The following is a 26,491-nucleotide window of genomic DNA, read 5'->3' as shown; positions in this document are numbered from 1 at the left end:
CGTTTCGGCGCATTGCCGGAGCCGACGTTTAGCTTTTTCAGAGTGGTTACCATGGCTGCCGGGACGCTAAAGTCCTGGCAGCCATGGTAAAGTGTAGCGGGGAGCGGGGGAGCAGCATACTTACCGTCCGTGCGGCTCCCCGGGCGCTCCAAAGTGAAGTCAGGGCGCCCCAAGCGCATGGATCATGTGATCGCATGGATCACGTCATCCATGCACATGGGGCGCTCTGACGTCATTCTGGAGCGCCCCGGGAGCCGCACGGACGGTAAGTATACCGCTCCCCCGCTCCCCGCTCCTACTATGGCAACCAGGACTTTAATAGCGTCCTAGCTGCCATAGTAACACTGAAAGCATTTGGAAGACGGTTCCGTCTTCAAATGCTTTCAGTACACTTGCGTTTTTCCGGATCCGGCGGGCACCTCCGGCAACGGAAGTGCACGCCGGATCCCAACAACGCAAGTGGCCATAGAGTTCCGTCACAGGGACTCTATACCGGAAAAGAACTGATCAGGCATATCCCCATGCATTCTGAATGGAGAGTAATCCGTTCAGGATGCATCAGGATGTCTTCAGTTCAGTCATTTTGACTGATAAGGCAAAAGAGAAAACCGTAGCATGCTACGGTTTTATCTCCGGCGAAAAAAACTAGAAAAAAGACTTGCCTGAATGCCGGATCCGTCCTTCCAGTCTGCGCATGCGCAGACCTTTAAAAATTAGAAAAAAATAAATACCTGATCCATTTTGCCTGATGACACCCCGGAAAAACGGATCCGGTATTGCAATGCATTTTTCAGACTGATCAGGATCCTGATCAGTCTGAAAAAATGCCTGATCAGTCTGAAAAAATGCCTGATCAGTCTGAAAAAATGCCTGATCAGTCTGAAAAAATGCCTGATCAGTCTGAAAAAATGCCTGATCAGTCTGAAAAAATGCCTGATCAGTCTGAAAAAATGCCTGATCAGTCTGAAAAAATGACATGCGTTTGCATACAGTTTGCCTGATCAGGCAGGCAGTTCAGGCAACGGAACTGCCTGCCGGAATCAAACAATGCAAGTGTGAAAGTACCCTAAGGCTACTTTCACACTTGCGTTGTTTGATACCGGCAGGCAGTTCCGTTGTGTGAAACTGTATGCAAACGCATGTCATTTTTTCTGACTGATCAGGCATTTTTCAGACTTATCAGAATCCTGATCAGTCAGAAAAATGCATTGCAATGCCGGATCCATTTTTCCGGTGTCATCAGGCAAAACGGATCCGGTATTATTATTTTTTTCTCATTTTTAAAGGTCTGCGCATGCGCAGACCGGAAGGACGGATCCGGCATTTCGGTATTTTGAATACCGGATCCGGCACTAATACATTCCTATGGGAAAAAATTGCCGGATCCGGCATGCAGGCAAGTCTTCAGTTTTTTTCGCCGGAGATAAAACAGTAGCATGCTGCGGTTTTCTCTTTTGCCTGATCAGTCAAAATGACTGAACTGAAGACATCCTGAACGGATTACTCTCCATTCAGAATGTATGGGGATATGCCTGATCAGTTCTTTTCCGGTATAGGGCCCCTGTGACGGAACTATGCCGGAAAAGAAAAACGCTAGTGTGAAAGTAGCCTTAGGCTATGTAGTTTTTTTCGCCGGAGATAAAATCGTAGCATGCTGCGGTTTTATCTTTTGCCTTATCAGTCAAAATGACTGAACTGAAGACATCCTGAACGGAATAACTCTCCATTCAGAATGCATGGGGATATACCTGATCAATTCTTTTCCAGTATAGAGCCCCTGTGACGGAACTCTGTGCCGGAAAAGAAAATCGCTAGTGTGAAAGTGCCCTCATCGATTCCCGGCACCCTGACGATCAGCTGGTTGAAGGGGCTGCAGCACTTCAGCCAGCCATGCGTCCTCTTCCATGTTTACCTGCACACCACTCTCCATTGAGGCGGCAAAGTGTAATTCACTTCAATGGGATGAACAGCTGTAGTTCTACTGACTGCTGCTACAATGAAGACTGCAGGTATACAATGAAGAGAACACAGCGCTTGGAGGAGCGCTGCTGCCCTTTCATACAGCTGAACCGCAGGAATCGGACCCCCATTGATCATATACTGACGATCTTCACAGTCATCAATATCTGTGACCTAGTCAGCCCCTTTAAATTGGTAGTTAAATTAGTAGTCACTGGATAGGGGGCAACTGACAGACAGGTGAGGGATCGACTGCTGGGACCGTCATTGATCATGAGGGTCCTGTGACACCAATTTGAATTGAGTCAAGCATGCTCATGAAAAAATCTATAGGGCTTGGGACTGGAACTCCATTATCATGATTCATAGGGGCCCTAGAAGTCGGCCTTCCACCAACCTAACAGTTATCCACTATCCAGTGTTACTGGCTTGCCACTATGCTCACATCACACTGAAGGTATACATGTGAGTTCCACTGTGTAACCATTTGAATCTGCTGGGCTTTCCTATACACTCTCAGGGCTGTGGAGTCATTAATATGGTGTAATTCAAGGGAACCTGTTATGTGGAACATGGTGTCTGAGCTGAAAGCAGCATATTATAGAGCATGAGGAGCTGAGCAGATTGATAGTATTATGGGAATAGATTCAGTATAACTTGTATTTAATTCACTTCATATCCTGCTCATTCGGGGCTCTGAAGTCAAGGAGGTGGTCCCATCAGTGATTGACAGCCTCCCCTCTATGACTGCGCATACAGAGATAACTGTCAACCACTGATAGGTCCTCCTCCCTGACTTCAAATCCTCGAATGAGCAGGAATTTTAAGGGGAAGGGGGCGGCTGGCTATGGGTGGGCAACCAAAAGCAGGCAGTGACAAGCCTCCCTAGCGTCACCCGCAATGCTAGGGAGACTCATCCCTGTCACCGACTGCCATTGGCTGCAAGACCCCCCCTGTTTTCATCCGCACGACGGGGAGATGCAGCGGCAGCCATGCGGGCTTCAGAAGCGACATGGGTGCCGGGGAGAGAGGTAAGTACATTGTGTGTGAGGGGCCATAATTATATCTTATGTTCTATACATCTAAGGCCCTTATTTATCAAGAATAGCGATCAGCGGAGCTTCTAGTGGTGATCTAAAATCCGTTCCCGCCTCTCCGGTCCTTTATACTAGGTATATTCGTGGTGCCCCAAGGTATACTAGGTATATTCATGCTGCCTTGGTTATAATGGCTGAACCAGTGCTGCACATACACCGTAACTGGACATGTCTGCAGTCATCTCAGAACTACTAGACAGCAGTAAAGATGTTGTCCGGGAATGAGTAACCCTTCACAGGTGCCCGCTATGGGAAGAATAATACTTACCTACTCCCAAATGCTCTGGTCCTGCATGCCAGCTCCCCAGGGTCCATATTTCAGGCCAAGGCTGGTTTAATTCGTCCCCATCACGAGCATGCCGGACACATGGTGCCTGCGCGAGGGAGCAGAGTCCATTGACAGGTAAGTATGAAGCTTTCCACAGCGGAGGAAGGCTGCGGGCACCTGTTAAAAGTTACTTACTCCCGGACAACCTTTTCATGGCAAGCACTGAATGCAGCAGCCTCAAATTTTACATGTCTCTTTTATTCCCATTGAGACTTGCACATTATTCTCCACATTTCCAGGACATACATTTATGGCTTTTCTAACTTTTTCTGAGGACAAATTCATTGATTTTATACAATTATTGCATAACAGTGGTTTTCCAGTTATTAAATGAACAGCGCACTGAATACTTACAGGAATTTAGGAAATGTCAGGAATTTCAGAAATAGTATTTTATTACTAGTAACTGATTACTTACATGATAGTAAGAAAAAACACAAAGTTCCCATTTTACTCCAGAAATCTGTGATTACTAAATTATTTGCTATTTGAGTCAGAGCTTGAGAAAATGCTGAATCCACAGCCCTGACAGTAATAATAAAAAACTATGCCGATGTATATAACCGTGACAGAGCCCGAAAGGACACTTAGACCCCTTAAAGCCCATTTGGTCGGGGCCTATAAGTTTGGCACATGCGCTGTAAGCTTTCCCAGGACATACGCTGAACATGCTCACAGAGCAGGATGGGATCACGACCTAAAAAACTGAATAACCAGCACTGCGCGTTGCATTCAGTCTCCTACTGCAAAAACAAGCTGGTGGCGGTATTGTCCCATTCTATTAACACTGAGAGGCTTTATTCACTGCCGCTAACAGCGTAATATACAGGATTATGTAACCCGCTGTACAAATGACTTGATGTGAAAATGACTGCAGAAACAAATGAACAGAGGCCGCTTAAGAGATGAACATTATGCCAGGTAACAAAGTAAAATGGAACCTGACAAATTAGTCACGCAACCCACACACTGCCTTTAATTGCACTCACTGATTATATATAATTTGGTGTCCCAGCAAAACCCAGTCCTTTCTAGTCCTTTCACTTTAATTGCAGATAAAAGTCAACAGAAAAGTGATGTGAAATCTCAGCAAACCTGCTGACGCTAATATGGTGTCTACACAAGGGGAAAAAAAACGCCTTTTTAAGTTGATGGCCTTTCCGAACGGTAGGACATGACATATTAGATCAGTGGGGATCAAACTCTCGACACCCCTATAATAAGCTGGGACCGTGGCACTTGTTGCAACCTCAGCCCACAGCTGGTGTACGTGCTGGGAAAAGCAGATACATAGGACTAATTCACCTAACGTAGGCCGGTGGACGTCCTATACATTTTTTCAGTCAGGAATAATTTAGTAGACTACGATATTCTATATAAGGAAATAAAGCAAAGATATATATATGTGTATATCAGATAGAAGAGCTGATTGGTGTGGAACTACAATATCCAGGTGAACCTTTGGAGCAGCACCTTCATCCTTCTATGGGACAGATGGATTTGTACCACTGACTCATGAAGAGGTGGGGTGGGGTGGGGTGGACTCCAAATTCTTACTTGCTCGGATCGGCAGGTACAAAGAAACTCTGACTTTGTCTGTTATATAAAGGGTCTTATATGTGTATATACCTATCTACAGAAATACACTGCCTGTCCAAAAAAAAAAGTGGCCACCTGGATTTAAAGGGAACCGGTCACCAGTTTTATGGTGTCCTAACTAAGGGCAACATAAATAAGTGATTGATTCTCTTAGCACAATGCTGGGTCACTTTCTTTTATTGACCCAGTCAATCTGCCAACATCTTGTATTGAAAAGCTCCAGCTGATAATGATGAGACATGAATATTCATGAGCTCCTGACTCTCCCCGCCCACCTGCTGCTGAATGACAGTTTGTTTCCATATGAATCAGCAGCAGGTGGGCAGGGGAGTGGCTATAGCTCTGAATTAAATATACGCTGGACTCAATGACATCACGCTGGACTCAAATCAGCTCATTAGCATGCGGCATCTTTGTGTGTATATTATGAGATAACCATCTGTCACACCAGTAAGTGAATACATCTAAGGCACTTTTTAGTAGTTAATGATTGTATATAATTAGTTAGATTATAATCTAATATCCACATGACAGGTTCCCTTTAACTAAGCAAATAGTTATGAGCCTCCTATTGGATGGACGATTTATCTTTCAGCTGGCAACAAGTTATTTAACCCCAACTGGTGCAATGAGTTGCTTCTTATTTCTTAAACGACCATGTCGACAGACACATCTCGTGGTCGTGGAAAAGAAGTTAGTCTGTTTGAGAAGGGTCAAATCATTGGCATGCATCAAGCAGAGAAAACATCTAAGGAAATTGCAGAAACTACTAAAATTGGGTTAAGAACTGTCCAACGCATTATTAAAAACTGGAAAGATAGTGGGGACCCATCATATTCGAGGAAGAAATGTGGCGGGAAAAAAATCCTGAATGATCGTGACCGGCGATCATAAACGTTTGGCGAAATCAAATCAAAGAAAAACAACAGTAGAACTCAGGGCTATGTTTAATAGTTAAAGTAAGAGCATTTCCACACGCACAATGCGAAGGGAACTCAAGGGATTGCGACTGAACAGCTGTGTAGCCGTAAGAAAACCACTAATCAGTGAGGCAAACCAGAAAAAAAGTCTTTAATTTGCTAGGGAGCATAAAGATTGGACTCCGGAGCAATGGAAGAAGGTCATGTGGTCTGATGAGTCCAGATTTACCCTGTTCTAGAGTGATGGGCGCATCAGGGTAAGAAGAGAGGCAGATGAAGTGATGCACCCATCATGCCTAGTGCCTACTGTACAAGCCTGTGGGCGCAGTGCTATGATCTGGGGTTGCTGCAGTTGGTCAGGTCTAGGTTCAGCAACAGTATGTGCTCCAAGAATGAGGTCAGCTGACTACCTGAACATACTGAATGACCAGGTTATTCCATCAATGGATTTTTTCTTCCCTGATGGCACGGGCATATTCCAAGATGAAAATGCCAGGATTCATCGGGCTCAAATTGGAAAAGAGTGGTTCAGGGAGCATGAGACATCATTTTCACACATGGATTGGCCACCACAGTGTCCAGACCTTAACCCCATTGAGAATCTTTTTGGTGGCGACTTTTTTTTTTTTTTGGACAGGCAGTGTAATACACGTAGCAATTACTATTTGCTATTAGAGCAGTGGCTTCTTTGAGCATTTTCAGGAGGATGACAACATAGTGGATAAAAATACAACCACAAACCAGGAACTAGTACTTCTCATTATACTGTGAAGGGCCTTACCTCAGCTGATGCTCCCGAAGGTTGGACAGGGCTTCCATCCCATGGAGGTAGGAGTACACAATCTCCAGGTCCTACAAAGGAGAGGAGAAACAACACTTTAGAGCAGTAAAATGTGAAAAGAACGTGCATCAACATAACATGCTAAATAAACTTGTTTCCCATAAGACAAGTCATCTAATAAATATATATTCTCTCTAAATACCACAAATATGTACAGTGGTCTATCACATCTCTCCAATATTCAATGCGTTTCAGGCATCTCTAAGCCATATATGAATCCAATATACAGTATATCCTCTTCTCCGCAATTATTAGGCTCCATTTACATAACCCTTTTTCCCCTCCACAAACTGGATGCGAACTGTGTGGCATCTGCATTTTATGGCAAAGTATAGGGCAGTGGTGGCGAACCTATGGCACGGGTGGCCAGAGCGTACCAATATGCCTTACACTTTTCCTGCCATTGATAAATTACATGGGAGATATACTATCCTGGACTTTGCGATGATTAAGTGGGTTTTTGGGTTGCAGTTTGGGCACTCAGTCTCTAAAAGGTTCACCATCACTGGTATAGGACATGTTCTGTCTGTTCGGACAGCAAATTCCTATACTGATGTCTGTTTCCAAGGGCAACCAGCAAAAATGTAAAAGCAGCCATGTAAATGAATTGGAGTAGAATAAATTATTATACATGATAAAAAATAATTAATTAAATAACACAAAAGTAATGGATCTGTAGAGTTACTAAACATTGTATAAAGATATAAACAGAGAATTCCCACCGATATGCCAAATGTGGAGCGTCGGTCTCCATGCTGTCACCCACCGGTGCATTTCTAGGCCATTAGTCCTGACTATTCTACTTGATATAAGGCAGGGAGCGCCTGACAGGTCCTGACTGAGGAGGCGGCTTCTGCCAGCACACGCTGTCTGAGTAATTGACAAGCGTATGCAGAAGTCATCGCTACGGGTTTCATGTAGCTTTTAAAACCTTGATGAAATACCCTGCAGAATAAATATCAAGCCAGATATTATGCAGACTGGCATTCCAGATGGATAGGAATATTGTTATCCACTAATCATTAGGCGCTGGGCCCAAAGGAAAAAAAAGAAGGCTTCAACATAAAAGAAAGGAAATCCAGACACGCGGAGCTGTATCGCCGGCCTGTTTGATAGATTGCGTTCTTTTCTGGCGGCAACTAAAATAAGTATCATTCTCTAGGGGGGGCAGACAGATGGAAAAGGTGATCTTTACACTCGGGCTCCAGTGCAACATGAAGGGAGGCGGTGCACGGCCCGAGTCATTACTAAACTGCAGGTTACAAGGGCAAATTGCCCCCTGAGAGCACATAGTGAGGGACACGCAGAACCATTACACGGCAGCGTCTCTTTACACCTTCATATAAATATGGAAGGAAGTCGTGGAATACGCCACACACAAGATGATCTCGAGGAGAGAAGGTTTCACAGGTGGCCCCTGCACCATGACACGGTCATAGAAGATAATTCAGGTCCCACTCTGACTAGAGTCTTGGCGATTATTGACTCAGGGCACCAGTTCTTGGTTGTAACAGAATTGGGCAAAATCTAGAATGATGCCTGGTTTAAATGTCTAAGGCCCCGACACGCATACGCACTATACAGCGAGTCAGTCAACGCTGTCACTGGACTGAAATCATGTCAATCTGAAAGAAAAAACATTGACGCATGCTCCATTGGATTCCATAGGGCCACACTGAGGGGCCATACAGTCTCTGCACACGGCTATGCTGCGTGACAGCCTCCATAGGTCATGTCATCGTGGCTATAGTGCTTGGCACCCAGTATCCAGTAGTTAGGCTAGTTTCATATTAGCGCAAAACTGTTCCTGCCGGATTTCATCGCTTCCGGCATAGCCAAAAACTGCCAGGCCCCATTGACTATAAAGGGACCTGGCGTGGATCCAGCACGTTTCTGGCAATAGTGCCGAGTGATCAAAAGGGGCCCCATGGTCTGATCCCCGCAGGTTGGACATTTATCCTCTATGCTGTGGATAGGGGATAAATTATAGTCATGGGACACCCCAGTAGTATAATATTGTTCATCTGTCATCAATATTTGATCGGTGAGGGTCAGACTCCCGACACCCCTACCGATCAGCTGTTTGAAGAGGCCATCACAATATTTCCCTAGGTCAGCAACATTGCGTTCACTTCAAACGGCAGATGTGCAGTGGTGCTGGGTGTCAGAACCCCACTAATGCGGATAGGTCATCAATAATCTATCATATCAGTGGTAGCCTGACTCCTGGCTACAGCACCCATCCCTTCAATGCCGCTGAAAGGGAATGGGACTGAACTGCAATACTGGGCGCAGCCTGTATCTGATAGCTAGGAGGAGCTATATGTTTGGTTGGTGACTTGATCACCAATATTTTAGAATATGTGTAAACAAGATAGTAATGGTGATTTTAGGTTAAAACATAACTTTTAATTATTAAAAGGTAGAATAAGTCCCTAAGTGCTATAATTGAATATAAAGAAAAAGTGCATGATGGCACCGGGGATACAAATATGCTTGGTGCACGGCGGCACCATTAAATTAAAAAATAAATGGGTGCACGGCGGCACCTTAAATAACCAGTGGTCCTACCGTTACAGCCACGGTCCTCTGGTCTTTAAAGATGTCCAACGCAGGAAGGTTTTGCTGTGAAAAAGAGCGGCTGGGGCCCGGCGGGGGTGTTAATGGGTTAAAGGTACCTAGACAGCCCTAGTGTATGGGTGCTATCTCGGCCCTAGCGTCCTATTTACGGAGCACCCGTTCTAAAAAGAACCACCCCGTCCGGAACCTTGCCCTTTTTCTACTTGGCCCTATTGTGCCCTAGTGTAGCTAGTCCCTACACGCATGTTTCGTTTTTAGAAAACTCATCAGGGGAATATTAGGCACACATAGAGGGGCAATGTGATATAGTGACATATAGTGTTGGTATCTTTAGTTGGTAATCAACACATACATCATATGTAGTTAAGATAAGGCAAAATATGACACAATTGATACTTTGACGAGGTGGCCTTTAATCAAGGCTCTAATCATGTATCAGGGCTGGGTACTTGCCTAATGATGTGAAGACAAAGTAGAGAGGGTAGCCTGGTGATGGTCCGGTCCCTCTCATGGAGCGCAGCGGCGTGTCCAGAGGCCGTGATGAAGCTGGCCTCTGGACACGCCGCTGCGCTCCATGAGAGGGACCGGACCATCACCAGGCTACCCTCTCTACTTTGTCTTCACATCATTAGGCAAGTACCCAGCCCTGATACATGATTAGAGCCTTGATTAAAGGCCACCACGTCAAAGTATCAATTGTGTCATATTTTGCCTTATCTTAACTACATATGATGTATGTGTTGATTACCAACTAAAGATACCAACACTATATGTCACTATATCACATTGCCCCTCTATGTGTGCCTAATATTCCCCTGATGAGTTTTCTAAAAACGAAACATGCGTGTAGGGACTAGCTACACTAGGGCACAATAGGGCCAAGTAGAAAAAGGGCAAGGTTCCGGACGGGGTGGTTCTTTTTAGAACGGGTGCTCCGTAAATAGGACGCTAGGGCCGAGATAGCACCCATACACTAGGGCTGTCTAGGTACCTTTAACCCATTAACACCCCCGCCGGGCCCCAGCCGCTCTTTTTCACAGCAAAACCTTCCTGCGTTGGACATCTTTAAAGACCAGAGGACCGTGGCTGTAACGGTAGGACCACTGGTTATTTAAGGTGCCGCCGTGCACCCATTTCTTTTTTAATTTAATGGTGCCGCCGTGCACCAAGCATATTTGTATCCCCGGTGCCATCATGCACTTTTTCTTTATATTCAATTATAGCAGCCTGTATCTGGTAAAGGATGGCACCTAGATTTCCTCAACACATTTTTATTTTCACATGGAAATGCAACTTCAAAACAAAAACAAAAAACCCTCAGTTAACTATAAGTCACATTTTTGGGCATTGCTTGGTATATGATAAATCATAGAAAAGACGGCAGAAAGAAATCTGACTCCATGATCGCACAATCAGCGGCGATGCCTGTCAGGAACATTGTGCACACAGCGCAGTCCTCACCCCTCCCAACATCTCAGGCAATTACCTGCATGCCAATCGTACCACAACCCCTTGTCCTCATTTACCCCAGAAAAACAGTTCCAGAATGAGAAAGCTGCTCTCATCTACAGGGTGCGCTCCTCACTTATAGCAGCAGCCCCTGGGAGGAATGATCCCAGTCCATCACAGGCATAATGCAGGTCTGAAGAGGTTTCAATATCCGCTGTTCCTGTAGAGAAGAGGAGGACGGCCGCTCACAGTCTCAAGGAGCACATCATTTCTTGGTTGCCAGGGGCGACACTGGCAGGATGAGGCGGCCAGGAACCTGCAGCGAGATCTCAGCTCCAGTCACTGAGCCCTGGAGTCAGCGCACACAGAATGGACACGATTCTGCAAGTAGGGGGATAGTAGTCAAGGAACCGTGCAATCCCAATCTCTCTTCACCGATCGTATGACCTTGTAGTAAACCTTATCTATTGCCGTCAGTCTGTCCACAGGGAAATTATGAGGGGGCAATATAGGTCTTATGTCCCCCCCAGATGAATATGATGGTCATGAAAACCCTTCATGATGGGTGTCTGGCAATCCAATACTTGGACATTAATGTAATAATAATATCACAATAAAGACCATATTTACCAAGTAGTAGGCTGGGACTACTATGACCATCATCACATGACTAGAGGTCACCTTGCAGACCCAATGTACTCCTACAGTCTGTAAGAAGTAACAGCAATGGCAAAAGGTAAACGGTAAAAGACTAATTGTACCTAAATGGTAGGATCATCACCAGAATTGGAGATGGATGGATGGATAGGACAGCTGGAGGGGTTCTGGAGGAGGCCTTTTTTTGTTTGTGTACTTTAACCTGTTTGCTAATAATTTAACAAAAGGTGGGACATAAGGGTGTTTTACACAATTTAATTAATACATGTCAAAATCAGAAATTTGGAAACACTTCGTTCTTCCACTGTTTCTATAGTGCCGATAAGTTACCAACCATGCTCTTAAATAACAATTTATTGTTCTTTAAAGGGGTAGTCCCATATCTCAGTTTCCAGTGCTAGCCCCAGGTGGCCAGACTTAGAACTTAGAACTTTTGCAGTCTGCAATTTGTGGATCCGCAAAACACGGATACCGCCCGTGTGCATTCTGCATTTTGCAGAACGGAAGGGCCGGCCCCTAAAAAGAACAGTCCTATCCATGTCCGTAAGGTGGACAAGAATAGGACATGTTCTATTTTTTGCGGAACGGCCATGTGGCTATACAGACAAGCAATGCAGTAATTTCCTTTTTTTTTTTTGCAACCCCATTGAAGTAAATAGTTACACATACGGGTCAGAAAAAAAATGAACAGACATGAGCCCTTAGGCTAGTTTCACAGTAGCGTTAGTGAGATCTGGTGGGCAACAGCCTGCCAGGTCTCTTTGGATCCGCCATTGCCAGACACTACATGATTAACTATAATAGTGACCAGTGGACCGGTTTCAGTTCAGCCGATTCTCTGAATATTTGGCGGGTTGCAGCTGGATCTCCCATTATGGTTAATAGGGCCGATGCAACCCTACTTCCAAGTACGATACCATTTCTAAGAGAAACGAGCACTGCAGATACATAGACCACAATGTGCTGTACCTGAAACGGCATGTCATCTCTTTCCAGATGGCAATAATCCCACCAAATGCTCCAATCTGAATCTAGACAAACTAGAGTGACTAAACGAACGCAGAAAGATATCTGGAGACAGCAATGAGGCTACATATCTAATAAAGTAACTCTAAGGAACCAGCAATGGGAGCACTCCAAGCTCTTAAAGATGGATTCATGGGGAATTTCTTCTAATCAGAAGCCAAGGGTATGTTCACAAGGAGCAGATAGGCTGCGGACTTTTTACAGTACGGGTAAAGTGGATAATATTTTAAGAAATCTCATCCACACACTATGAGAAAAAAATAAAGTGGCCTGTGGATGAGATTTATTTCCACAGGATGTCAATTTAGGCCTCATGCACACGACAGTTGATGCAGCATCCGTTTTTTTGGGAGGATCAGTTTTTTTCCACAGATCCCTTGTAATAAATGCCTACCCTTGTCCGCAAATGTGAAAAAAGTAGGACATGCACTATTTTTTTTGCTGAAGGGAAACACGGACAACGGACGCGGAACACAAACGGATGAACTAGCAGCATTTTTTTTGCTGACACATTGAAATAAATGGGTCCCCATCAGATCTGCAAAAAAAAAAACGGAACGGAGGCCGAGAAAAACTGTTGAGTGCATGAGGCCTTATGCAGTGGATATCCCTGAGGATTTCACTCTTTGTAATTCACAGACTGAAACCTCCTACAAGTCAGCACCAAAATAATGAACAAATCCACGTGTGGAATCTCCTCAAAATCCACAGAGGAAAATGTGCTATGTGTGGCTTTACCCTTAGGGTACATTCTCATGTGGTGTAAGTGCAGCATTTCACAGTACCAGCAATGGAGATCTGCTGGGTGGCTTTCATATCTACAAAATGTCAATTTATGCAGCAATTTCTAACCCAGATTTCACCATTTGCAAAGCTCACTGTGAAACCTGCCACAATATGGCAGCAAAACCCGTGACAAATCCTCACGTTCCACATGTGGATTTTGCCACAGACACACAGAACTCTGTACCCTAAGGATGGAACCACACTTACAGTTTCTGGGATAGCTTTGGACACAAGCCAAAGCCAGAAGTGGACGCAAGAGGAGAAGTACCAAACTTTTCATTCTGCTTGGATCCACTCCTGGGTTTTACTCCTAGGCCTCATGCACACGGCCGTATTCCGCGGCCGAGAGCGGTCCGTGGTAACCCGGCTGGGATTCCTTCTGACAGCAGGAGCGCACAACGTCATTGGTTGCTAGGACGCCGTGCGCTTCATGCTGCTGTACAGTAATACACTCGTATAGATCATACAAGTGTATTACTATAGTGCAGCGGCGGCATGAAGCGCACGGCGTCCTAGCAACCAATGACGCCGTGCACTCCTGCTGTCAGAAGGAATCCCGGCCGGGTTACCACGGACCGCTCTCGGCCGCGGAACACGACCGTGTGCATGAGGCCTAAAACTGCGCGTGTGATTCCAGCCTTAGAGACCCCAAGCACCCTGACAATAAGAACGGTCATAAACCTCAATACAAAACACCCCAGAAAGATGGAGACCTGTACACGATTTCTAGGCGCTTTGGTTACTTCTGAGATCTGTCCAGTCGCAAGTTAGGCCTCATGGACAGGACCATATGTTCATTCCACATCCGAGCCGTATTTTTTGCTAATCGGATGCAGACCCATTAATTTCAACGGGGCCGCAAAAGATGCTCTGTGTGCTGTTCACATCCGTATGTCCATTCTGTAGCACCGCAAAAGAGAGAAAACAGGTCCTATATGTGTGTCTGTTTTGCAGGACTTAAAAAAAGAAATGGCAGCATGCACTCAGCCGGCATCCGTGTTCTGTGGATCCACCATTTTCAGACTGCAAAACGGATATGGTCGTGTGCATGAGGGTTGCTAAAAGCTGAATTTAGAAGTAGCGTTCTCATCTGAATCTGGGAAAATGTCTGCTCACATATACATCTTCTGCAGGACTGAAAGCTGGTATGCTACGATCCCAAAAGGTATCACTTCCCATAACCCCCAACATTTACCTTATTACACTGCACTCTGCAAAGCCGACAACATGACCAAGAAAGACAATAGGTGCAGTTGTAACCCCCATCATGGAATATGACAGTCCTGCCCGCTCAGAAACGTGTTAAAAAAATTCAAGGGGATAATTAAAGGGGTTGCGCGCCAGAATAAGATTTATGACCTATCCTCATGATCAATTGTTTGAAGGGGTCACAGCGCTTGTGCATGCGCCGCATCCTCTTCAACGTCCAATGGCACGCTGTCTCCTTTGTAGGGGCAGCAAAGTGTAATGACATCTGTATGAGTGAATGGGTCGTAAGCTTTAGTCTAGATAGCATGCAGTTAAAGGGGTTGTCTAAGCATTTAATATTGATGGCGAATATGATCAGATACTGATGGGGAAACTGTACACATAAAATCTCATATGTGATCACAATACTACAAGATATTGGAACATCTTGTAAGAGTACAGATGACACAGACAATCCGCAGTGTATTACAGCAGCAGCGACATGGATGACGCACACTGAAAAAGAAATCCACGGCGGAGATTCATCCTCGATTTATGCTGCAGATTTCACCCTTTGTAATGTATGTGGTGAAATCTGCAAGTCACACATATCTGCTGTGGAAAATCCACCCCGCCATGCTGTACGCTCACAGGCCCTAGGCCTAAGGACTGGAGGACATGGTCAGCTCCATCAGTTTCATAGACAATGCACGGGGCGGCATTGTGCATATTCATAACAAATTCATCACTTCCAGTAATTATGGAAACGTTGCAAACATTTCCTGTTACTGATGAAGAACTATAGTTTACGCTAAAACCTGTATTGAGCAATTATGCAAACAAAAAAAGGAACTTCTATATTCAGATTCCAAAATAAAAAAAGAAAGAGGAAATCTTAGTCTTCTTTTTGACCCGCATAACCTGACTACATAAAATAATTATTACCCACCTTCAGGCCTCATTCACACGACTATGTATTTTGTGGTCTGCAAAAAACGGATCTGCAAAAAATACGGATGACCTCTGTGTGCATTCTGTATTTTGCGGAACGGAACAGCTGGCCTCTAATAGAACAGTCCTATCCTTGTCCGTAATGCTGGGCAATAATAGGACATGTTGTATTTTTTTGCGGAACGGAAATACGGAAATGGAATGCACACTGAGTACCTTCTGTTTTTTTTGCGGACCCATAGAAATAAATGGTTCTGTATACGATTCGCAAAATAAACGGAACGGACATGAAATAAAAATATGTTTGTGTGCATGAGGCCTCAGAATGTATTATCTGTTGTAGTCTGCTAAGTCACCACAAGATGGCAGCCTACACCTTCTTAAACAAGAAATCCGCTTCACTGATATTCCTTAACAAGCAACACAAGCGGGATCTGACAGCGACTACATTACATAAAACACAGAGGGGGGTTCATCATTCCCCTTACGCCTCTTTTTGGTATATTTTCAACTGGATTTCCAACGCATTTGAGACTTTTTGCAATCTGCATTTTACGCTACCTTCACCAAGTCGTAGAAAAGTGGGCATGGCATGGGTATTTCTAGGGAAATTCATTCAGATTTCATTTCTGAACACGGAGAGCAAAAGCCTGGTCATATATTACATGCCTTCTCTGGCAGTGTAGGCCCGATCAAGACCGGGATAGCACACATCAGCCTAGATAGGGCATTTAATTAATGATGTCCTATATTAAATGCCTCCTCTAGCAATCGGTTTGCCAGACTGAAATCTTCACAGCTGTCTCTGGCTTGGCACACAACCTGTCCCTTTCTGGAAACTACATCTAGTCACAATGGCATGTAAAATCCATGGTGCAGGGCAGGGGTCAGCAACCTGCGCCACAGATTAAGAAAAGTATGTAGTGGGCTCGAAGGTGGATGGTGAGGTTGGGTGAACTTAAACTGTGACTCGTTTAAAAGAGAATGGTGAGCCTACATGTCATTGCCCGGGGACATGAGGGGACATTGAGCCTACAGGTAATTGCTGAGGGGGATGGGGGAGCAAGCCTTCCGACTACTATGTGGGTATAGGGAGGATGATGGGGGAGCAAGCCTTCTGACTACTTAGGAGAGAATAATGAGCCCGATTGCTTTATTCTATTTATTTATTTATTTTTGGGGTGGGGGCGTAAATGTGATAACTGTGGGGGAGGGGGGTCAGTGTGGGGCTCCGTTCTTGATATAGGTGCGGGACCCGCACCTGTAACACAATGGGGGCATATCCTAGCGATATGCCCCCATTGTCCATGATGAGACAACCCCTTTAAAGACTGGGAACAGGTTTGTCTTAGATCCCTCTTATTCTAAACAGCAAGAGACTGCATATGACTCAAAGGGGTTTTCCAGTTTGCATCAACATCCTGTAAAATAATCATTATGAAGGTCGCTTTCATTTTGTAATGTATTTCTTTTACCTTTATTGCGCCAATCTTCCATGCCGCTCTCTTATTTCCTGCAATGTTATGTCCAGGACAGTGATAGGGGAGTGTTTATGCAACTAGCTGGGGGAGGAGCTATAAACTAGCTGTGCATTGTTAGTGGGAGGAGCTATAAACTAGCTGTGCATTGTTAGTGGGAGGAGCTATAAACTAGCTGTGCATGGTTAGTGGGAGGAGCTATAAACTAGCTGTGCATGGTTAGTGGGAGGAGCTATAAACTAGCTGGGCATTGTTAGTGGGAGGAGCTATAAACTAGCTGTGCATGGTTAGTGGGAGGAGCTATAAACTAGCTGTGCATTGTTAGGCGGAGGAGCTATAAACTAGCTGGGTGTTAAGGGGAGGAGCTATAAACTAGCTGGGTGTTAAGGGGAGGAGCTATAAACTAGCTGGGTGTTAGGGGGTGGAGCTGGAGTTTCGCCAGAGAAAGGAGAAGTGCATCATGGGTTTGTTGGATCCAGAAACAGGAAGTGCTACATACAGGATGTAACAAACCAGAGTGATTGGTTTACATAGTGAAGATGGGCTAGCCGGGAGAGTACTCCAAAGTGAACAAAACCATGGTGAAGATGTCCATGAGGAAAACAACTACATGAGCATATCTGCTAAAAAATATAGTAATACCCGAAAACCGATTTAAGCAATCCATGCTGAACCAGCCAACTTGGGCATAACCAGGTAACTGTGGAACAAAAAGTGATTAGTGGCTCACTCGGACCGCCCTCAGATGGACTGGTGCATATGTGCGTCTCAGATGCACTTTATGTTCCATTTGTATATGACCTTTGTATAGGATCTTAGTATGATGTGTATATTTACTGTGCATCCTTATCCCCCCATATTATTATCTTCACTCCATGTATATGTAGTTCTACAATCTCCTTATCTTTGATAATAACACACTACAATCGCATAACTACCGCATGTGCGATTCTAATGCGGTTTATGTTTTATTTTTTTAATTATTTTCTATTTTCATTTACTCACCATTATTCACTGCAATGTGTTTATTTGATAACAACATATCCAAGTCATGCAACTACCGCATGAGTGCTCTCTGTGCGATTCATGCCGTTTTCTAAGCTCTCTACACTATTATGCAGCCCTATTTATCTTACTGTCAGATGCAAGGGCTCTACCCGATAAGAACGCTCTGAAAACGCATAACTCCCGCATGCGCGTTTTTCCAAGACTCTTGCAATACTATGCAGCCTCATTTATTATTATTATTTTTTACTGTCATGCACAATGTTTCTATTTGAATACCCTAGCAAATTGATATATGGGCGATTTCTGCTCAATACCTAAGATCCAGATCCACATATTTGTAAATCCCTTGCTGTCCCAGCATACACCGTGCTCCCAGATGCCATATAAAAGGAAGCCATCTAAGGGCTCTTTCACACTTTCGTTGTTCTTTTCCAGCATAGAGTTCCGTCGTCGGGGCTCTCTGCCGGAAGAATCCTGATCAGGATTATCCCCATGCATTCTGAATAGAGAGAAATCCGTTCAGGATGCATCAGGATGTCTTCAGTTCAGGACCGGAACGTTTTTTGGCCGGAGAAAATACCGCAGCATGCTGCGCTTTTTGCTCCGGTCAAAAATCCTGAACACTTGCCGCAAGGCCGGATCCGGAATTAATGCCCATTGAAAGGCATTAATCCGGATCCGGCCTTAAGCTAAACGTCGTTTCGGCGCATTACCGGATCCGACGTTTAGCTTTTTCTGAATGGTTACCATGGCTCCCAGGACGCTAAAGTCCTGTTTGCCATGGTAAAGTGTAGTGGGGAGCGGGGGAGCAGTATACTTACCGTCCGTGCGGCTCCCAGGGCGCTTCAGAGTGACGTCAGGGCGCCCCACGCGCATGGGTGACGTGATCACATGGATCACGTCATCCATGCGCATGGGGCACTCTGACGTCATTCTGGAGCGCCCCAGGAGCCGCACGGACGGTAAGTATACTGCTTCTCCGCTCCCCACTACTACTATGGCAACCAGCACTTTAATAGCTTCGTGGCTGCCATAGTAACACTGAACGCATTTTGAAGACGGATCAGTCTTCAAATGCTTTCAGTTCACTTGCATTGTTACGGATCCGGCGGGCACCTCCGGCAAATGCAGTGCACGACGGATCCGGACAACGCAAGTGTGAAAGAGGCCTTAGTCTCACTGTTCAGCCACTGAAGAAGGCATAACACTATCCCAAAACGTGTCTGGTATTTGAACAGTGAGAGATTTACCTAAAAACCTGGATGACATCTTACTGATCCGGAAGGACCTGACAGTCACTGGCCCCCTACGATCGCATATAGCCTGCGGTGAAATCCTAATTCTGAACACGGAACTTAACCCCGCCCCAAGAATCACGTGAGCAACCTGCGGACCACGTGGGGCGCCACACAGGTCCTTGCAGGGCAAAGCCAAACTGAATGTAGTTTGGATCTCCAACTCTACAACTCCTGCACATTATTCACTCCTTCATAGATCCGCCCCCTCATACACTCCTCCTTGCACACGTCATGTGCTCAGTGTTTGCAGAGCAGAGAGGCAGACAGTGAATCCACATACAGAATGGTACATCATTTATACTGCATTCCTTTGGAGTGGGCAAGGGACCACTCTGATTGGTCCCTTGTCGGCACCCGGTGACGTCACCGGACTGGAGGGGACGGAGCTTAACGGGATCTCGGCCAGGCTAGTTACCACCCCTTCAACACTTTTGCATAATTAGCTAGGCTGGCAGTGACGTCACCGGGCTCCCTGAGCAGCGGAAGAGGAAGCTTTCCTCCTCTGCAAGGGACCCGGTACGTCACTGAGTGAAAGAAAACCTTCACTTCCGGCAGAGAATTTATTGGAGCAAAAGGGGGCATTAGAAGTAAGTTCATCAGGTAGGACATGGGTTTTGTTGATGTGGGTGACACTGCAGTACTATAGGACAAAGGTCCCAAATCCCGGACAACCCCTTTAACAGCACCTTTTGAGAAACCCAAGTGTGGATGTGACTGTATTGGCATCCCTTGAGTGATATACAACAATGGAGTGTGTATGTATGTATATATATATATATATATATATATATATATATATATATAAATATATATATATATATGTATATATACACATATACACACACACACACATATATACACATATACATATATATATATATATATATATATATACACACACATAAATATATACACATACATATACACACACTTTAATAAAACCACCCAGGGACTCAAATATATCCATCTAGGAACATACCTATTTATTCAAGAACAACCTATTCATCTAGAAACCTATTTATATTTAGGAACATTTTTCTGCGCCCCTATGATCCACAGGTGGACGCAGGTGATTTTATTTCCAATCCATTCAGAGGCATACCGGTCATTCTACATTGTACATGACTCTGTGACCTATTTTTAATCAATTTTCATTCGATATTTTGATTCATTGTATGCAATTACTGATGCTATGATATTGAGGATACCCATGTTCATTTTTTAACTTTGTTTTTATCTTGGTTTTTATCTTCATTAAATTGTTTCTATAATTTACAATTTACATCTATCTGTCCTCGTTGTTGGCAAATATTGAGTGCCCCCCAGCCATTAATCTACCCCTATTTATATAACCAGGTAACCATCTAATATGTTTGGGGTTTCCAAACTTCCACTTGACAGCAGATGTCAAGAGAAATAAGAATCGCTTTGTTCTCGGGAAGATAAGCTGCCACCAGTGGAGTCTCACAGCAGCTTAAATCCAATCTCCCTGTTCTTGGCTGCATGTGTACGGGGGAAGTCAGGTACCTCATCTGTATGGCCAGCCTAAAAGTGGAGCTATGCAGCAGAACATGGGCATGCAGAAAGGTATGATGCCCGCTCTGCTTCCAAGAAGTCACATGAACAGATAAGATATATTTATAAAAAGTGGTGGAAAGAAAATAGAAGAGCGGGCCTTACCAGCCAATCAGATTGCTGCTTTTATTTTAAAATGAATCTCTAACAAAGATACCTGGAGCCTCTACTTTTCCTTTGCACCACTCAACATCATGGATCAAGGCTATGTATACTGCTCTCGCATACCTTCAGAAGGCCTAGAAGAGCAGAAAATCCACCAACACCCTCTCACAACATATCAAAACATGGCACCAAGAGCATTCAGAGTTGAGAAGGAGCCGCATGTTCTGAAAAAGTGACAAGACCGTCCTGAGAGCACTTTACTGCTTCTCACAGGAGCAATCATTCCCAAGGAAACCCAGAGCTGGGACTGGAGACTTCTGAAAGAAGCTCCTGTCATCCCACCGCTGGTGAATTAGGACAGGCTCAGATGAGCACATTGTCATCGACCTCCTAGAAGTGGTGCTGGCCTCTCGGAGAACAATGTTAAGTGCGCTGCAGTAAATTCCACCCACAATGACATTTTACAATGGGGCCAGGAACATAGGATGGCTGACCACAACGCTGAGGGCTCATTAGCCGCTGTAATGCTCTGAGCATATGCAGGAGCATGGTAAACATCACCTAATTATTACATTCACTCTTCTCTCTGTATGCACCAAGCCTGGCTGGTCAAACAAGATGGCAGGCTGCCAGAAGCTTCACTGAAAAGCTACAAATTAGTATTTTGTAGCAAGTTCTCAAGAGGAAGGCAAACAGGGATTTCAGGAACATGTGAGCAAGAAGTGGATCTGACAAGAAAACATATAATTGGAGCTGGGTACTTGCAACAAGACATGTTTAAGGGGGTCCTGTCAGCGCTATATGAGGTTACAGAGTGGAGGGAGAGCATCCTTTTTTCATAGTTGGGAGTCCGACTTGCAAGTTCAGTTTACGGAGGCAGAGGTAGAGAAGATGTGTACGTTCTCCCATGGTATCTCACTGGCATCTCAGGTCAAGGAAAAGAACTACAAAATTATCTCACGGTGGTACTACTGCCCCATCAGATTACACCGGATGTTCCCTACGGTTTCAGAACAATGTTAAAGATGTGAAAACGATAGGGGTTCGCTACTGCACATTTGGTGGAGCGATCCGAAAATCCATTCGTTTTGGGACCGTGTTTTACGGATTTACTCCAAATATTCCAATAGATCGATTTCTAACACTCCCCAACTTACGTTGTTATCACCAATTCCTGGTTCTCTTGCCCAGACCAAGAAAGGAGTCCTGAGACACTTCCTGGCATCTGCGAGGCTGGTCATCCCAGACACTGGAAGTCCACCTCTCACCCTTCATTGCTTGTATGGGCTAGAGAGTTTAAATTTATATTACGCATGGAGGAGCTGATAGCGATTGAACAGGAAAGATCCAACTCCTTTACGCGTAATTGTGACTCTTTACTTCAATTTTTGGATTCCCCATAGTTTGCTGATCTTATCGGTGCACAGTGACTGTCTAGATCTTACAGGCCTCTCTCTACACAATCTCCTGAGGCTCGGTTCGCCTTGTCACCCCAATTTCTATAGCTTCTTCCCTTGACCCTTCCCTGTCTTCCCCTTTTGTTTTCTGTTCATATTAAGGGTGTAATCTGTGCTATTATTGCTCATAAATAATAAGGGAGTTTGAAATCAAATTTTAGAGATGACTGATTGGATGCTAGGATATTTCTTAGCTTTATAGCTGTTAGAATTCAATAGTGGATTAACAATAGTATTTGTTGTAACCTTTACATGCGTTTCATATCAGTACTTACTCTCTTTATCCTTTGACCTCATTGGACACTTGGGGTCCCATTGTACCATCCGCGCTTTGAAAATGTTAATGCTGTGACAATTTATGTGTCTTTGACCTAATACAATCAGATTATACATAATTGGAGCTGGGGAAAAAAAAAATTATAGATCTTTCATAAATGTCCATCAGGTGCCCGTTGGGTGAAGACACTGAATGCATGGAACTGGCTGAATGCTCTTGGCACGTGTGGTTATCCGTCAGCTTCCCCCCTACCAAATAACTAATCGAGTGTGAACATGGGTCCAAGGAAACCCATTTAAAGTAAAAGCTTCAGTTTCAGCTATGTTGTGATAGGTTATCCAGAGAGTCTTGACACAAGATGGCAAAGTTGTAGGAGCTGACATGAGCTGGTGGCGGTCAAACTATTTGGCTAACTTTATACCAGCAGAGGCCGATACACAACTTAGTCAGCCTTCTGAACATGAACCAATGGGTTGTATCACAGCAGAACTGAGCACACTTTGTTTGAATTGTGTCTAGGGATACTGGGTGACCAGTCCTCTGGAAGAAGTGATGTCCTCCAGATCTCCCAGACACATATGTTAACAAGAAAGCAATCATATTGATGGCCTATCCTCAAGATCTGATTGGCGGGGGGGTCCGACACCCCACACTTCTGCCGGTCTGCTGTCCCGCAGTAGCTCCAGCACCAAAACTGCACAGCTAGTGTTGGACGGAGCTGGTTACTACAGCGTTGATCCCAGTCACTTCAAGGGAGAAGTGCTGTAGTAACCGGCTCTGTCCACTATACAACAGAGAGTGCAGTGTGGACATTCCCATTATGTCAGGATTAGGATGGAAGTCCCAATTTCATTCTGTGAAACATAGATGTATATGGCCATCTGTATGAAGTCTGAGTGTGTCTTTTTCCCCCCAGACTCATTGACTTAAATTAATCAATAGAAAACAGATGAATGGTGCACGTTGCAAGTTTCTCTACATGGACTAAAAATTTGCATGGAAAAATTGAAGTGTGAATTGCACCAGTTACTTCAGTGGGTTTGATTGCTAGGTAGGTGCAATCTGAATAGCACACAGATGAAAAAGACTGTCGTTTGAATCAAATCTATGGGGACGGCAACACGGGTGGAAATTCCTCGCTGATGCGTTACGATTTTCACCCTATGCATTGCAAAGGGTGAAATCTGCTATGGAAATCCACAGCATAAATATAAAATCTACACTGCAGATGTTCTAGCTGGCATTGAAAAATTCAGTGTATCTGCCACCTGAAAATACATGGCAGCGCATCCGTACTATGTGGGCGCACCCTAACAACTCCCAGCTACCAACATTATTTTTTAGGAAGGGAGGTGGGTCAGCTTCTACACAAAGGAATCCTGCTATGGTGGACAACAATTACAGTCCTGATCAAAAAGTTTAAGACCACTTGAAAAATGGCAAAAAAATCATATTTAGCATGGCTGGATCTTAACAAGGTTCCAAGTAGAGCTTCAACATGCAACAAGAAGAAATGGGAGTGAGACAAAACATTTTTTGAGCATTCAATTTAATGAAAAACAACAAATAAACTGAAACAGGCTGTTTTTCAGCGGATCAAAAGTTTAGGACCACACTTAAAAAAAAAAAACTAAACCCCCCCCCAAAACAGAAATCCAACTTCCAAACATGAACTCAGTAATGAGTAGCTCCGCAGTTATTGTTTATCACTTCAAATTTGTTTCGGCATGCTTGATGCAAGCGTTTCCATGAGGTGAGTGGGAACATTTCTCCAAGTGGTGAAGACGGCCACACGAAGGCCATCTACTGTCTGGAACTGTTGTCCATTTTTGTAAACGTCCCTTGCCATCCATCCCCAAAGGTTTTCAATTGGATTTAGATCAGGGGAACACACAGGATGGGCCAAAAGAGTGATGTTATTCTCCTGGAAGAAGTCCCTTGTCCTGCGGGCATTGTGTATTGTAGCGTTGTCCTGTTGAAAAACCCAGTCGTTACCACACAGACGAGGGCCCTCAGTCATGAGGAATGTTCTTTGCAACATCTGGACATAGCCAGCGGCCGTTTGATGCCCCTGCACTTCCTGAAGCTCCATTGTTCCACTGAAGGAAAAAGCACCCCAGACCATTATGGCGCCCACTCCACTGTGGCGCGTAGAAAACATCTCAGGTGGGATCTGCTTGTCATGCCAGTAACGTTGGAAACCATCAGGACCATCAAGGTTAAATTTTTTTCTCATCAGAGAATAAAACTTTCCTCCACCTTTGAATGTTCCATGTTTGGTGCTCTCTTGCAAAGTCCAAACAAGCAGTTCTGTGGCGTTCAAGGAGACGAGGTCTTTGAAGAAGTTTTTTGTTTTTGAAGCCCTTCAGTCTCAGATGCCGTCTGATGGTTATGGGGCTGCAGTCAGCACCAGTAAGGGCCTTAATTTGGGTCGAGGATCATCCAGTGTCTTGACGGACAGCCAATTGGATCCTCCGACTCAGTGCTGATGACATTTTTTTGGGTCTTCCACTTGACTTTTTAGTTTCATAACCCTCAGGATCATTTAAGAAATTCCAAATGACTGTCTTACTGCGTCCCACCTCAGCAGCGATGGCGCGCTGTGAGAGACCCTGCTTATGCAGTTCAACAACCCAACCACGTTCAAAAAGGGAGAGTTTTTTTGCCTTTCCTATCACAATGTGTGACTACCTGATAGAAAATGGCAATGAATCCACATCTTTGCACAGATTTGGCCTTTTAAAAAGGCATGTGGTACTAAAATTTGGATCAGCTGAAAAACAGCCTGTTTCAGTTTAATCGTTATTTTCAATTAATTAAATGCTCAAAAAATGTTTTGTCTCACTCTCATTTCTTTTTGTTGCGTGTTGAAGCTCTACTTGGAACCTTGTTAAGATCCAACAATGTAAAATATGATTTTTTGCCATTTTTTAAGTGGTCTTAAACTTTTGATCAGGACTGTATAATAAGCCTTCAGCCCTACGCTGGATAGTAAGGCTAGCTACATGTGCATGTATAATGAGATTTCTATACAAGTTAACAATAGTCCTATTGTGGAGTGGTCACTAGTCACTTCACCAGAAGATACCTGAACTAAATAAACTGGGAAGAGGATAGCTAAGAATACTCACTATTTATTAGGAGAGAAGATTACTGCCATTCACTGCCAGCAAAACCAGCAATTTGAGTAAAAGAAGGCACAAAACTGATGCCTGTCAGCCTCCTGAGCCTAAACCATTGATTAGAAATTACACAGTCTGCCCTGTATTAATTCTATGGCTTTGGGGGAAGCGCTATTGAGGGGTATTATTTGACGGCCATCCATGGAGGTTACAGGATGAAGCACCATCATTGGATGTGACGCAGAATGTCTAATGAAAGACTGCTCAACCTGAAATCCAGAAGTGACCACCACCTCCTGCATGACATCATAAAACCAATTCAAGACTTTATAATCAGACAACAGATCATTTCAGTTAAAATTACAGAAAAATTACGAGCGGAAGATTTATCACTTCAAGAGAATGCTTACCACCTCAAAGGGGTATTCTGGCTATATAAAGTTATCTATTATACACTGGATAGGGGGATAAATACTAGATTGGTTGGGGTCCTTCTGCTGGGATCCCCACCAATCACAAGAACAGGGACCCCATACTTCGCGGTGTCCCAAGAAATGAAAGGAGCGGCCTATCACACACTCTCTCTGGCTCTATTCATTTCTATAGGAGTTCCGGAGATAGCCGAGCGCTGAACTGTGCTGTCCCCAGAACGCCTATAGAAATGAATGGAGCGGCTGCCACATGTCACTCCTTTCATTTCTGAGGGCTCCATAGGGTATGGGGTCCCTGATCTCATGGTCCCACGACCCACAGGATAGGGGATAACTTCAAATAACCAGAATACCCCTTT

The 26,491-nt window shown here is 44.5% G+C and overlaps 1 protein-coding gene across 13 annotated transcripts in view; it reads right to left on the bottom strand.

Moving 5' to 3' along the window:
* RAPGEF2 (Rap guanine nucleotide exchange factor 2) overlaps window positions 1-26,491 on the bottom strand; it is a 245,467-nt gene that overhangs the window by 161,712 nt on the left and 57,264 nt on the right. For all 13 annotated transcript variants that reach the window (XM_040418605.1, XM_040418606.1, XM_040418609.1 and 10 more), the window contains exon 2: window positions 6,685-6,755. In XM_040418605.1, the coding sequence (XP_040274539.1) occupies window positions 6,685-6,755 (71 nt within the window). The remainder of the gene's footprint in view (window positions 1-6,684; window positions 6,756-26,491) is intronic.

This window comes from Bufo bufo, chromosome 2 (genome assembly GCF_905171765.1).
Source record: "Bufo bufo chromosome 2, aBufBuf1.1, whole genome shotgun sequence".
NCBI lineage: Eukaryota > Metazoa > Chordata > Amphibia > Anura > Bufonidae > Bufo > Bufo bufo.
Note: the sequence above shows the minus strand (reverse complement) of the source record. Positions and strands in the feature narration are given on the sequence as shown.